At 35.1% G+C, this 14,860-nt stretch overlaps 1 protein-coding gene across 8 annotated transcripts in view; it reads right to left on the bottom strand.

Moving 5' to 3' along the window:
- Siz (Brefeldin-resistant Arf-GEF family protein schizo) overlaps positions 1-14,860 on the bottom strand; it is a 57,877-nt gene that overhangs the window by 11,724 nt on the left and 31,293 nt on the right. For 5 of the 8 annotated variants that reach the window (XM_070315653.1, XM_070315652.1, XM_070315651.1 and 2 more), the window contains exon 2: positions 2,538-2,931. The exons of the other annotated variants lie outside the window; for them this stretch is intronic. In XM_070315653.1, the coding sequence (XP_070171754.1) occupies positions 2,538-2,743 (206 nt within the window). In that variant the 5' untranslated portion in view covers positions 2,744-2,931. The remainder of the gene's footprint in view (positions 1-2,537; positions 2,932-14,860) is intronic. 8 annotated transcript variants of the gene reach the window in all.

Consider the following 14,860-nt stretch of genomic DNA (forward strand, 5'->3'; position numbering starts at 1 on the left):
GATACGAAAAAGTTTTCATATGTATTATATGAAATTAGTTGCAGGCAGCATAAAACGGTGCTGCCTCCAGTCGGTCACTAAAAATCCCTAAAATATTCCTTCCTTCTGAAAGGGAGACTCGAGGTCCATCTATGAAACAAGGTGGCCTTGCAGATTCAAGGAATCCTTCATGGAGGCTTCCTCCGTCCTTAAAATAAGGAAGGACTATGAATACGGGTATAAAGGACTTTTTGTCTTAATTTATCGGTCCCCTCACACGCTTCCGATGTTTTGATGTTTAAATTAGGGACACTCTGTATAATATTCATATTTTGTGAATTGATCAATCAATGCTGCGTGAGCTTTAAATAAAATGATGACGGTTCGATAAAAGCACCGACTCTCGCGATCAATTACGATGTGGAAATCATCTGACAGCTCACTTCTGTGAAGGCTCTCGGAAAGTTGCGTCTTTTAAAGACGTCTTCTGTGCTCTACTTCTGCGACGCCTCGTCGCAAATGCATCCAGAGATTTGCGCAAGTGCCTATTACGTCTAACATCGCTTATTCCCGCGTAATATGTGTTACGGTATATTAAAGCGATAACTAATAGACTCCTGCGACTCACGTAAAAATCTCCTCGGTGGGTTTTCAATCTCGTTCGCGTACGCGGCTGCAATTTGACAATGGAAGATATACCTTCGAGATGTAGCGAAAAATTTTCTTAATTCGCATAGAGGACTCTACGTTATTACGCTCACAGCGATAATTTCTACATCGTGGGTGAAGAAGTAACTAGATCTAAAAATAAAAAATACAATAAAAATATATAGATATAAGAAATAATATATCCGCAAAGGAAAAAAAAAAAAAGAACAAAATATTCAACTATTTCGCCGCTGTAGAATTTCCGTTCTGGGGCTGTAAGTAAAGTTTAACGGTACACCGTTAAAAGTTGTACGTCTGTTACGGCTGAACGCGCCGGCTTTCGAGCGCGGGGCACACAAGATTTCTGATATCGAGAGGAAGAAAAAGTCGCGGTAAGCGTGCTGACGTATACCGTACGGCAAATATACGTGTATACGCATACGTGTCTTGTATCTTGAATTCGTTACGGAAATTATTAAAGCGCGTTCTCCATTACGGTAGCAGTCGCTACCGAGCTGGAGAAAGAGCTCGCGCGCCGCCGCGGACTAATTATCATTGTGCAATTAACAACCGTTGATTGCCATTACCAGCGTGGGTGCGCGCGTACGCCTGCGCGAGCGATTCCTCTACTTGAAATAATTTTCCTCTCTACCGTTCGTTGGGATGTATGTGTGCGAGCCTACTGATTAGTGTTGGAGAGGAAGAGGCGCGAGATGATGATGCCGCTTTAGAGAGATTACGTTTCCTCACTATGATAATTACACTCGTGCGAAACTCATCGAGATAGCGCCGATAGAACGTTAGTACCGTTGATGCAGTTTCCTTTTCTTCAGTAGAATTTACCCATTTGATAACTTTTCTTATACATACATTATACTATATATATATATATATATATAGTATATAAAAATATAATATACATTTATAAACAAATAAAAATCTATAAATATCATAGAATATAAAAAACACAAAAGCATCAGGAAATCCAGAAACATACATATTAATATGTAAAGTAAACTGTATCATTAAATTATTTTTTTTTAAAACGTCACTCAAACATCCATATTTAAAAATGATGAGAATTATGCATTGCGAAACATAATTATTTGAGTAGACATATAAGTCGTTTAATTATATTTACACCATAGCGTTTATAATATAAACAAAAGAAAAAAAAAATCCGACAAAATAATATAAAATATATTAGGTGTACAACTTTGCTTCTGCAGTTTTTTTCCGAAATTCGAGGCTTCATTGTAAAAAACTTGTTATACATTTATGATTCAAAGTATTGTCCATCGCTGGCCACTACTTTCTTCCAACTTTTGACTTTGACTCGAGTTTTCATTAAGTAATGTCTCCAATTCTGCATCTTCGAAAACCTTCTCTCTTCCACCGCTATGCCGGTCTTCGACGTGAAAATCACCGTTCTTGAAGCGTCGAAACCACTCACGACACGTTCTTTCACTAATAGCGGCTTCACCATAAGTATTCGAGAGCATTCGATGAGCCTCAGCCGCAGATTTCTTCATATTGAAGCAGAAAATTAAAACCACCCGCAAATGACGAGAATTTGGCTCGTAAACTGACATTTTCAATCGAGAATAACTTTATGATGCAGACACAAATCGACTAATGTTTCTATGGGGTTATGTTGACAGATGCCCAAGTTTATCGCATGACGTCTATGATCTATTTATTTCGACCACTACTTACCGCTAAAGCCATCTATAGGAAAACGGCGGAAGTAAAGTTGTACACCTAATACATATTTGACTCTCGGGCGTGTTCGATATGCACCATGCGAATTGATATCGTTCATCTGTCATTGGGAAATTCGAATACATGGCGTTGACGTTGTCGCGATTAGATAAAAATGATAAATAATATATATATATATATTTATATACCGATTGATGAACGACGTTGGTGTGGAGTAACCCAACTGAAGACGCGATCTGACGACCCTCTCCTGGACGGTCACCATCCTCGAGGTTCGCGAACTTTGATGCACTCTGGTGGTTCGTATCACTTGATAACAATGGTGCTGGGTCTGGGGCGAGCAGACCGTCGTCACCCTGTCGCTGCGTGGCTCGATCATCGTGTATGCGATCATCACTGTTCATCACGAGAATTCTCACCGTTCCGGCGAATGAGTCGCGCCTTGCTTCGCTGGCGAACTCATCGTCGCGTTCTTCACGCGGTTTAACTTGATTCGCAAATAGGCTACCGCGGCATTCTTTGGTTAATTGGCGAGTGCCGAAGAAATCACGTTAGAGGGGATATGTTCGATATCCAACGGATCTAAAATTCGATTAAAGCGGGTAACGACACATTATATCCCCGTCAGTCGCGCAAGTTTAGGAAGACTTTCAATTTAAATACAAAGTATCTTTTCATCCATCGAACGCAATCATTTATCACCGAACGTACACACAGAAAAATATTATTCTATCGCTAAGAAAAACGATTACTCAGTTTACTTTTCTTCTTTTAAGCAACAGTTATCTTTAACAAAGAATATCTTCTCAATAATAGTCTTAAAATAGATTTGTCACAAATTTTAGAAAAACCTCATCACTCGGTACATCATGTACTTTTTTTTTTTTTTTTTTTTTGTGAAGAATATTATAAAATTTTATCGAAGAAAAATCAGAGATGTGGTTAATTTAATGTAAGAAAATTTATTAGATCAGAAAAATTTAGTGTATTTTTTTTTTTTTTTTCAATCAGATAATTTAATATTCTTTATTGAAGTATTAGATTTACTAGGATTGAGAATAATTTCGAATAAATTTGACGCTTGTGATGAACTTATGATATTACAGATTTGTGGATATGTGAAACTTTTGAAATACTTGAAACAAGTATAATATTTACTTAAATATAGTATGTATTTTTCTGTGTGTAAAACGCGCGAAATCGGATTTACAGATTCGGATTAACAGACGAGCGTTATAAATTAATATAACAATTTTAAATGTCGGTCTAGAATATTTATTTAAATTTTCATGGAGTTATATAATTGTAAAAGTTTAAGATAATAGTTCAATATTTGTATAAAATTGGCTTGTATAAATCAATCCTTATTAACGTAATAATTCTCAAAATCTAAATTTCATTCCCAAGCATAGAAACGAGCTTAAATTTCACCTGAATTTAACTTCAAAATTAGACGTTAAGTAATTGGGTTAACTATTACTGGGCTACTCTCGGCTGCGATCAATAGTGTCGTATTTTCACTCATCCGTCTTTTCCGGTTGATTCATGAGCAATCGTCAAAACTTTCTAACGATACTTAATTAATATGCGTAATCGCATATGTGTATCACAGTGCGATATCTACAAACGATATACTTATTGTTATTAATGATTTCTCTTCAATAAAAGTATCTTTTTTTTTTTTGCAGATTAAAGTTTTGTTGGTTAAAGTTTTTTTACTCGTATACATATTCATTTTTATCTTTTTTATAATAATATTGCAATATTTAGAGAAAAGGTATAGAAATCCGAAATATAAGACGTATAGTATCGTTTGTATCGTTACGGCAACAGAATTTATGAAATCATCGATTATCATAATCAATTTAATGTTTAGTATTTATCGAATTCGGTGAGAAACAAAATTTGCGAAATTGAATGAAATGAAATTTCCGCTAAATTAACGCGCGCAATTAAGTTTATATGGTCGGCGACGAATACCGTTTGGTTTGTCTCCCGCTGCTCGTATCGGGGACGCACGTACGAAAAAACGTTAAAGACGGCGAATAATAATGAGCACACAGAAATCCTTCGTGCACGAACGAGACCGCGTTCGTGAAATATCTTTAAGGTCATATCTCGAAGCTAATGAAGAAAATTATGACAAAATTATATAGATTGTTCTATATCGCATATGAAAAAATAAAGACAAAAATTTGTCGAGACTGCGTGCATCAAAGCTTATTCTAAAAAGTAGAAGTTTATATGCTTTCATAGAAATCTAACAATGTTATGTATGGCAAAGAAAAAATTCTCAATTCACATATTAGTTTTTCTTTTTTTTATATAAATAATAATTATAAATAATTGAGGTGTGTTAGAATTTAGAATTGTGCATTTCTTTGCTGTCAAAATATATTTTTTAATATCTACAACATATATATAATATATTTAGATTATATTCTTAATATTTATTTTACATTAATGTTATTATTAATATATTTATAATATCATTTTTTTTTTTCAAGTTACAAAGCATATTCATATCCAAAATTTAAAAAAAGTTGAGAGCATAAAAATGAAAGATGACTATAAATGATATAAATAAACTATAAAAATATTATTAATTTAAAAATATGTTATTCTACTATTTTGTTTATATATACATAATTTATTCGTATATATACATAATTTCAATTCAATTATTTTTAACGGGAGCTATACAGCCGATACAACCTTGCACGATGTGACACATACAGAAATATTCTTCGCAATACAGTTTCGCACGGCTCGATTAGCACGTTCCCACATTTTGCTTTCTTTTTTCATGCGATAACAATTTTTCGTCTTGTCCTAAAGTCGTCGAGGAAAGTAAATGAAATTGTTTTAATCGATTCAGGGTGAGCGAAAAAAGGAAAGACGCGAGTATATACATTTATCGGATTAATCCGAAATGGCGAACAAAGTGAAGCTCGTTGAACGCGCTTATCGAATTAATCGGGAGAGATCGATGACACGAGTCGCACACTTTTCGCTTTTATCACGATTTAATTTCACGACAGAGACAAGCTACGACGAACAATGGCTTCGAATGTGTACATCGTGCACATTTCCCGATTGCGCAAAGAGGAAAAAAGGAACAATAAAAATACCTCTGACGGGCTGGCGCGCGCGTTGATTCACGATCATCAACTACACCCGTTCTGCTTTGCCGTTAGCTTCGATACCATAATGGAACTGTCAAAGTCGAATGAAAGGTGGGGCGGCGGCCTCCCACCGGCGGCGTATACACATTGTTACGCTCGTCTCGATTCTGCTAACGCTCGCAAATACAGGTCAATTCACGCTGACCGTGGTGCGCTGGTTCAGATAAATATAATATATCTCCGAATCTACGTTAAAACCCTTGGCAGGGGATCGCGGGACGAGATTGTTGCGAGGGGAGAGATCCACTTTGATGCGCGGCGGAAGAGAGACCCGATCGATTTAAGACGCACAAAGCACATTTCGAATCGCGATTATGCTCGCACAAGTTCAATCTCTCGCGCCTAAATTCCGTGAGACAGAAATTTCGATAGAATTGCGCTAAAAGTCCGAACGATACAGAGAGCCGCAATACTAAAAGATGTATATTTAATGAAAAATGTCAATGGGGTAAATTTGAGAAAAATGGTTTGGCAGATATCTCGTGACTTTTGAATTGTCTCGTTACAGAGTACTAAAGAAACAAAATAATTCAGATAATAAAAAGAAAAGCAGAGTAAAAGGAAGATGCGATATATGTCGCGTCCGCATTTCTCGCACGGTTTTTATAGAAAGGGACGCCGGGGTACATTTATACGTTTGACAGCGATAGATTTATTCGTCTTTAAATCGCATCGCTGAAACTGTAAATAGAAAAATAATAGCTCGTACACAGAGATATGTACGTCCGCCTGTACTTTCACGTATGGTAATGTCGCGCGATGCGATACACGGTGACAGTTTCAACGAGTACGCCGTTCCAGTTTTTTAATTTTCGCACCATCTGGGCGAATTTATGCGGGTTGTTGTTTCTCTCTATCTTTCTCTCTCTCTTCAGTTGATGCATTTCTTTTCAAAGGTTCGTCAGAAGAGTCTATTTGAGATTTTGTTGAAAATGTAAAGTAATCTATATATTATATTCGACACTGTTTTCAATTATATCAAGTAGTCTGGTTTAATTATTTTTTTCAAGATACCCTCTCATTCGAGAAGAGATGCACGTGAATATTTTTCACGGATATATTTCGCGCAGGAGACATTCATTATTTAAAAATATTCTCATTTCAAATTTTACAAAAATTATTTCACGATATATATCAAACACCTTTTGCATAAGAATGATCGTATCAAAATTCTATATATAATCCGCATCGTAAAGATGTATTTTCACTTCACGTAGCCGCCAATATTCTCGATGGATATCAATGCGATAAGATCGCTAACGTCGTCAACGATTCTATTTCTTTTTTGCCACGATTCCTTTTAGCATTCCTTTAATTGGCGCGATTTACCGATGGATTCTCTTCAAGCACGAGTGAAAAACGGGTGTGAAAAAAATTAATCAAACGTTATTTTCGCATGCATTTCGGATCCGGCCTCGTCTCCTTTTTGCCACGATACAGGATGATTTACACAGGAGCGAACACATGGAGATGCTCAATTCGCCTGTGGCAAAAGTAAAAGTTAACGATCGGGAGAAAGCTCCGTACACCTTTTGCCGACTAGACGCGGACGACTGTGAGAGACTGGTCTAGGCGAATTCAAGTGGCAAAGGTTAAGAGTGATTTCTGCTGGAGGCATCCGCGAGCAAGCGAGTTGGCGGAAAGAGGTATATACGTATAATATATCTGCGCGAAAGCGACTCCGCGAGATGGGAACGAAAAGAATACGCGATTTTTTTTTTTTTTTTTTTGCTTCGAGGATCCAAAAGTGGTACTCGAACGGGTCATTGGGTTCGATTTCGTGAGCCGGGCCACATTTTCTCAATTTCAAGAGTTCTGTAACGGACGCAGTCTCTCTCTACGCGTAATAACGGCGTTCACAGATTTACTTCGGCGAAACGTCACACTCTAATAATAAGTTCACGTCGGCATACTATCGGCTAATAAGTTTCGCGCACGCGAGTCACGAAAAAGTCACGATATATTATTCTTTTTTTTTTCTATTTCTGTATTATCTACTTTTCTCGTTTCCTAATGACACGGTATCCCGAAACCGAAGTGTGTAATAAATAGCGCCGATACTATATCTGTACATGGAGGCGGCGAGTAGATTTCCAACTGACGTAATAGTGTGAAATTTGCACGAACAAAAAAGTATTTTACCCAGCTATATACAAATATTCTGCGTATTTATATATAGCTTTGTTCTAAGATTATCTTATTCAAATATATTAATCTAAATTTTAAATTTTATAACGTAGCAAAAAAACATTTATACTCTCTCATTATTTATTCATATCTATATAAAATCAAAACATCCTTAAAAAAAAAAAAAAAAATAAGAGAATAAAATTTCCACGAAAAAGACATAACTCTTAATCGTTTTAAACTAATAATAAAATTTGAGACATTAAGTGTGCAAAAATCAATCGCAAAATTTTTTTTGTACCTGTATTAAATTTTTCATAACGTTGCTGCGCAAACTATTTTTATGTCCCGCTAGGTATCAAGTATTTTTATTCCCCTCGAGACTGTAAATAAATTTCATTCCGCGTGGCGTGTCAATCAATGCGCGTGAGATTTCTCTCTCAGAAATTTTCAAACATCCTTGTCGGGAAAACTCCAACGACGCCTTTCCACGAACATGTAATCGACAAATTTCATTTTCCGCGCGCGCTTGAGTTCTCGGTTGACTAAACACGGGCGAAAATGTCCAGCTCCGGATAACGATCCGTAAAACGCCGAGGAACCCATTTCGTTAAGTAAAACAAAATTATTTAGTTGAACCATTTTGTTGACTGAACATATAATTTGGTTTTATTTAATAAAAATTATGTTACTGGAAAGAAGTTAAATGTTACACTATCAAACTATTTTGTTTGCATGGAGTTGTTTATCTGAATAAAATTTTATTGTTGCGATAACAAACTCATCTCATCGCGTTCTAAATAATTGTATTTGTTGCTTGAACTAAATCGTTTAGTTGGATATCATAAGAAGCTATTTTGCGCATTCATGTGTCATTGCGCAGTCAATTGTTATGCAGTGTAGTGCGATGTGCAGTATGCAAGTGCATCTTCAATCATGGCGGATTCATCTGTCCGAAAAATACTGATTAGTCTCTCGTTAATGATGAGAGAATTGAACAGATGGAGAATATAATCTGTATATATCTTTTTCTTATCGTATCACAAGAGACAACTATCAAGTAAATTTCTTGTTGAATATGGATAAACTTTGGTTGATGTAACAAAAGCAAATGTAACTGCAATTGGAAAACTTGGTAATACTAACACACAAATGTGATTCGGTGAGCAAAATTAAAATAAAAAACAACAAAAAATTTTATTTTATACAATTAATAATTTTGTTCACCGAACCAAATTTATGTGTTAGTATTACCAAATTTTCCAACTAAATTTTTTGGTTGTATTAATTAAAGGATTTGTTTGCCCATATCCAAACAAGAGATTTAGTTGATTCAAACAAATTTTATTTCATTCGATAAAATCGGTCTCTCAGTGTAGGAAATACAGGGCCGCGAGCATTTTATTCGACATACGCATCGTCGGGAGGAGAGATAAATTTATCCTCGAAATCCGTGCGGATCGGATACTTTCGGGAAAATGCGTCAAGACGTTCGAGTGAATAATAAAATGCATAGTAAACGGGCTATCCATTTCTGAGGAGACTTTTCCTCGCGCAAGAGAAGAGCGTTGAAAATGATACTTTTCTGAGTAGGTAGAGGTATAAAGGTATCCCCGAGCTCAATTTCCACAGAATATTATTGAATTTAACGACGCAAAAACGCGTTACTAAAATACAAAATTAATAAATAAATATAAATGCAATATCCGTAAAGAAATATTTTTTTCGTTACACTTTGCAGTTTATACATTATTTTTATGCATTATTTTTTTAACACACATTTGTATCAATATATCTTATTCTAGTTTTTTTTAATTTTATTCATCCACTATCAATATTGTCTGGCTAGTCTGGCTATACTTTCTACATTGGTATAATAATAAAGCATGCATATTTAGATTTGAGAGAAAGAAACCAAGCGTAAAAAATGCGACTTGTAGTCGAAAGTAGAGAGATTCCGTAACTCACGCTTCCTCGTCGCGAGAGGTGTTTCTTGCATTTTTCAAGCACAGTCAGCGAAGTCGCTCGAAAGCGCGCCGAGTTCGATTATCCCGATATCATTGTATCCGAGTCTCTCACGCGAAAAAGTCACGAGGCGAAGGGAAGGAACGCGCTCCCACACACGAGGGCCGACAAATGTGTACACAGAGAGAAAAGTTTCTTTGGATTTAATAAATTTTATTGTAACCAAAAAAATATAATGCTTGAAATGGTCCAACCATACTAATGTTTAAAGTTAACAAATATGATTGTTTGATTTTTAAATAATATATTTATTTATTTTAAATAAAATATTTTTTGAATGAATTTCATTTCTTCTTCAACTTAAACAATTATATTATCCTTCCAAACGATATTCTTCTTTCATTTAAAAGATTCATTATATTACTTTTAACAATTTAAATGAATCTTAAAACAAGTTAGATAAAGTTGAATGACACGTTACTGCATCTTTCTAATCAAATCTTTGAAGCATCTTAGAACCGTAGCATATAGAAAAACTTAATTTTACTTATTCGAAATTTCTATCCGAATAAATGAATATCGGACATTGATCTGTCCGATTTTTCAAAAATCGATTTCATTGTCTGAATTCTCTTCTATAGAGATCGTATCAGAAATAAAACTGATAGAAATAATTGTTAAATGTTATTAACCGTATTTTGCAGGCCTTATTCATATACCATACTCTTATAACAGAAACTTGTATACGAGTATAGTGAAGCATAGCGCGCCGCGTAGCGGTAAGCGAATAAATTATATTATTCCAAATAATAGTTATTTTTCCGTCAAACAACATAGTTTAATGCAACGAAGGCATTAAATTTTTTATTCGACAAAATAATGTTTCGTATAAAATTATGTTTTTGTAATGAAACAAATATGAGTCAAACAAATAGATGTATTAAATTTAAAGAAACCTTTTTCTCTGTGTACGCCACTCTCCTCGTGGGCAACTAGATACCACTGCGAATAGTATTAACGGTACCGGTAATGCTATTCGTACTGCGTGCCCATGTACTCCACGTGCTCGATGCGTGTGCATAAGATGCTGTTAACACAGTTATCGCGTTCGCGTACAGTTCCTCGCTAGCTGATACGACGCCGAACGTGTTCGGAGCTTTAAACCGATATCATTTCGAGCGCGTGGTCGTATCTCGGTATTACGGGTCAATCCGCTATATCGGATCGACACGACTCTGGTCACGTCGGAGCGAAGGAAGGTCAGCCCGCGTCACGGATGCATAATTTTCCGTTTAACCGAAGAAACACCTCGGCCGGTTGAACAGATATATGCCAATAAAGCTTGAGAAAAAAATATAGTGCAAAATAAAAAAAAGTGAAGATATATTTTGTAAGGCAACGAAAAATGGCCATTGTCAATTTAATCTTACATCATTCTCCTTTCTTATACATTCGATGAAACAGCAAACAAAAAAAAAAAAAACAAAAAAAAAAAAAAAAGCGAAGACGTATTTTATAAAGCAACGAAAATCAATCATTGTCAATTTAATCTTACATCATTCTCCTTTCTTATACATTCGATGAAACAGCTATGTTCGTCGTCGCAAGTCATCGTGTGGTTCTTTCCAGTGATTATTATTAGAATAAGAAAACTGAGCGGTCTCTTGAGAAACGAGAACTGCTGCGTTTTCATGTAAGTCATTTATAGACGATGTTTGAAAATGTAAGCAAGTTTATCCAGTAATAATCTCAAATAAAATTTGAACTATCGAATTTTATATCAGCGAGTGTGTTTTATGCGTGTATAAAAAATTCTACCTACATTATATATTTTTTTTCTTTTATTATTTAATTTACTTTTATTTTAATTATATATACATATATTTTTTTTTTATTTTTGTATGACAGTTCGCATGTAAAAACCGTGTAATATATATATTATTTATTAAAATTAAATTAAAATTCTCAAAGATGTTTCGAAGTGAATTATCACATACAATTTATTATATTTCTCTCCTTGACACAGTATTATTCGGTATAATCAATACGCAATCCATCTAGTGATGCAAAGATACTACTTTTCCGTTAACTTTTCCGACGCAACGGTAGTCTAATGCGCACACGTGCATTATTCTCTCGCGATTGATTTAAATGGAAAATCGTGGTGAAGAAGATTATATACAGATGTGCGTTACGCATTCGGGAGGACGTGAAGACACATGGGCAGACGGGTACATGTCGCCGAAAATTGCTTTCGAGCGCGCGACGTCGGCGACAGGCGCCGCTTCGTGACGCACACGGCGTGAATTTAATACGTATCATTATCGTAGCAGTTATATATTGAACGGCCCGTATTAATATACACGTGACCGCCGTGATGGAGACTCCACTTTGTCGACACGACTTCGCGCCGCTTTCATTTCGCTCGCCGCCGATTCAACGTCCGCGAATTTTCAATACTTTTAAAAGCCCCGGCTCGCCGACGCGAAAATCGACGCGAGAGTTCACATTTTGCAAAAATATAAACCGGAAATAATATTTATTCAAATCGCGGCAACAACATTACTTTACCTCTTAATCGAGAGATATAGGAAGTCACCAAGATAATTCGTAAATATTCATGTATCGGATATAAATGAGCGAATTTTTTCTAGCTCGTTGTTTTCATTTCTACCGGATTTTGTTTATCGATTCGATCGAGAAAGCACTTTCTCTATTAACTATCACATTTCGCGTTTGTTACTTATGCTTTATTAACATTATTCAATTAATCACTTGAATCGCTCTAATAATTAATGCACAGAGAAAAAAGATTTCTTTAAATTTAATATATTGTATCTATTTGTTTGACCTATATTTGTTTCATTACAAAAACATAATTTTACACGAAACATTATTTTGTTGAATAAAAAATTTAATGGTTTCGTTGCATTAAATTATGTTGTTTGACGGAAAAATAACTATTATTTGGAATAATATAATTTATTCGCTTACCGCTACGCGGCGCGCTATGCTGCACTACTCGTATACAAGTTTCTGTTATAAGAGTACCTATGAATAAGGCCTGCAAAATGCGGTTAATAACATTTAACTATCTCTATCAGTTTTATTTCTGATACGATCTCTATAGAAGAGAATTCAGACAATGAAATCGATTTTTGAAAAATCGGACAGATTAATGTTCGATATTCATTTATTCGGATAGAAATTTCGAATAAGTAAAATTAAGTTTTTCTATATGCTACGGTTCTAAGATACTTCAAAGATTTGATTAGAAAGATGCAGTAACGTGTCATTCAACTTTATCTAACTTGTTTTAAGATTCATTTAAATTGTTAAAAGTAATATAATGAATCTGTTAAATGAAAGAAGAATATCGTTTGGAAGGATAATATAATTGTTTAAGTTGAAGAAAAAATGAAATTCATTCAAAAAATATTTTGTTTAAAATAAATAAATATATTATTTGAAAATCAAACAATCATATTTGTTAACTTTAAACATTAGTATGGTTGGACCATTTCAAGCATTATATTTCTTTGGTTACAATAAAATTTATTAAATCCAAAGAAACTTTTCTCTCTGTGTGTAAACTCATGAAATATTCTACTTTTTCCCGCGACCGCGATTTAACATTCTTGCTATTTTTATTTAAGATATAAATATTTAATATATTTGTGTAAAAAAAAAATATATATATATATTTTAAGTTAAATTTTCTTAACAAATATTCTTCTATGTTTCGCTGCTTAGTATTACTACTATTCTTAGCTAGTTATTAATCCCTTGTGTTAGAATCTTTGCCAGAGATTTGTAATATACACACGTAAAGAGATTTCTAATATACACATAAATGAAAAAAATATCAGGCTTAAAGATTAAACTTTCTAAATATTTTCTATTCTCTCTTTCTCTCTCGTTTATTCTATTCTCTTCATTATTTTAATACTCTTATTCGTGACTCATTATTATTCCTCATTCAAATAACCAGATCGTTTTAAATAAAGCTAATGAAGAATCCTTTATTTCTGGTTTATACTGTTCTCACGGCCTTATAGCATCCTTATCTAGTGTTCCTAATCGAATCGTTTTACACGAAACTCTTTCCTCTTCTTTTTCATCGTCGCGCACTGACAGCGTGCGATTTTCAGAATGCAGTCGAGTGTAAATATCGTCGTGAAAGCCGACTGAGACAGCGGTCTCTCTGACTGCCCTACCGTCGCGATTTTCCGTTGTGTGTAATAATGCGAGAGAAAGAGTAAAAGACGCGCTTAATAAAAATAGCCTCGATCTTTGCCTCGTTGATTCCATGAGCCTCTTTTTGAACATGACAGATCGCGTTTACGCTATTTCGCTGACAAAAATCACGTCGCATCCGATTCTTTTTTCCTTACCGCGATATATTGGACGATTGCATAAGTTCGTGCCCGATTTTCATAGATGGCATTAAATTACTGCACGGCGGAGTTCTATTGTTTTCGTGTGGTAATTGTTGCTTACACCGAATAGATGACGTTGTCTTATGTCAATTTAGCGTCAGACATTGTTCAGATAAGTCCATTTGTGCATAAGAGAAATCATTAAAAATGGAGAACGAAAGGTGCATTTGCGGCATGTAATGCTATATGAATTTCGGAAAGGCGTGAGTGTTGGGATTGCACAAAAAAATATTCAAAGCGTTTATTTGGACCGCGCTCCTGCTCTCCGAACAGTCAAAAAGTGGTTTGGCAGATTTCGAAATGGTGATTTCAACATGGAGGATCAACCCCGCTCTGGACGGTCTTCTGGCATTGATGATGACATTGTGCGTGCCTTAGTGGAAAGAAACCCAAGGATTACAACTGAGGATATTGCTGAGAGGCTGAACATCGATAATTCAACCGCTTTTCGTCATTTAAAAAAGCTTGGATACATTTCCAAGCTTGATACGTGGGTGCCGCATTTCCTGACTGAAAGGAATAAGCTGCAGGAAAACTGCAGGAGTTGCAATGGGAAATTCTGCAGCACCCGCCATATTCTCCAGATATTGCGCCTTCAGAATTTTATCTGTTCCGGTCTTTGCAGAATAGTTTAAATGACAAGAATCTCAATTCTGAGGAAGCTGTCGAAAACCACTTTACAAACTTTTTTCAAGAAAAACCAAGTTCTTTCTTCAAAAATGGAATCGACAAGCTTATAGATCGTTGGAAAACCATTGTAGAAAAGAATGGAGACTATATAATTGATTAATAAAA

The sequence above is a fragment of the Polyergus mexicanus genome, unplaced genomic scaffold, assembly GCF_030449975.1.
Source record: "Polyergus mexicanus isolate NDT 795.1 unplaced genomic scaffold, iyPolMexi1.0 SCAF_2, whole genome shotgun sequence".
Classification (NCBI taxonomy): domain Eukaryota; kingdom Metazoa; phylum Arthropoda; class Insecta; order Hymenoptera; family Formicidae; genus Polyergus; species Polyergus mexicanus.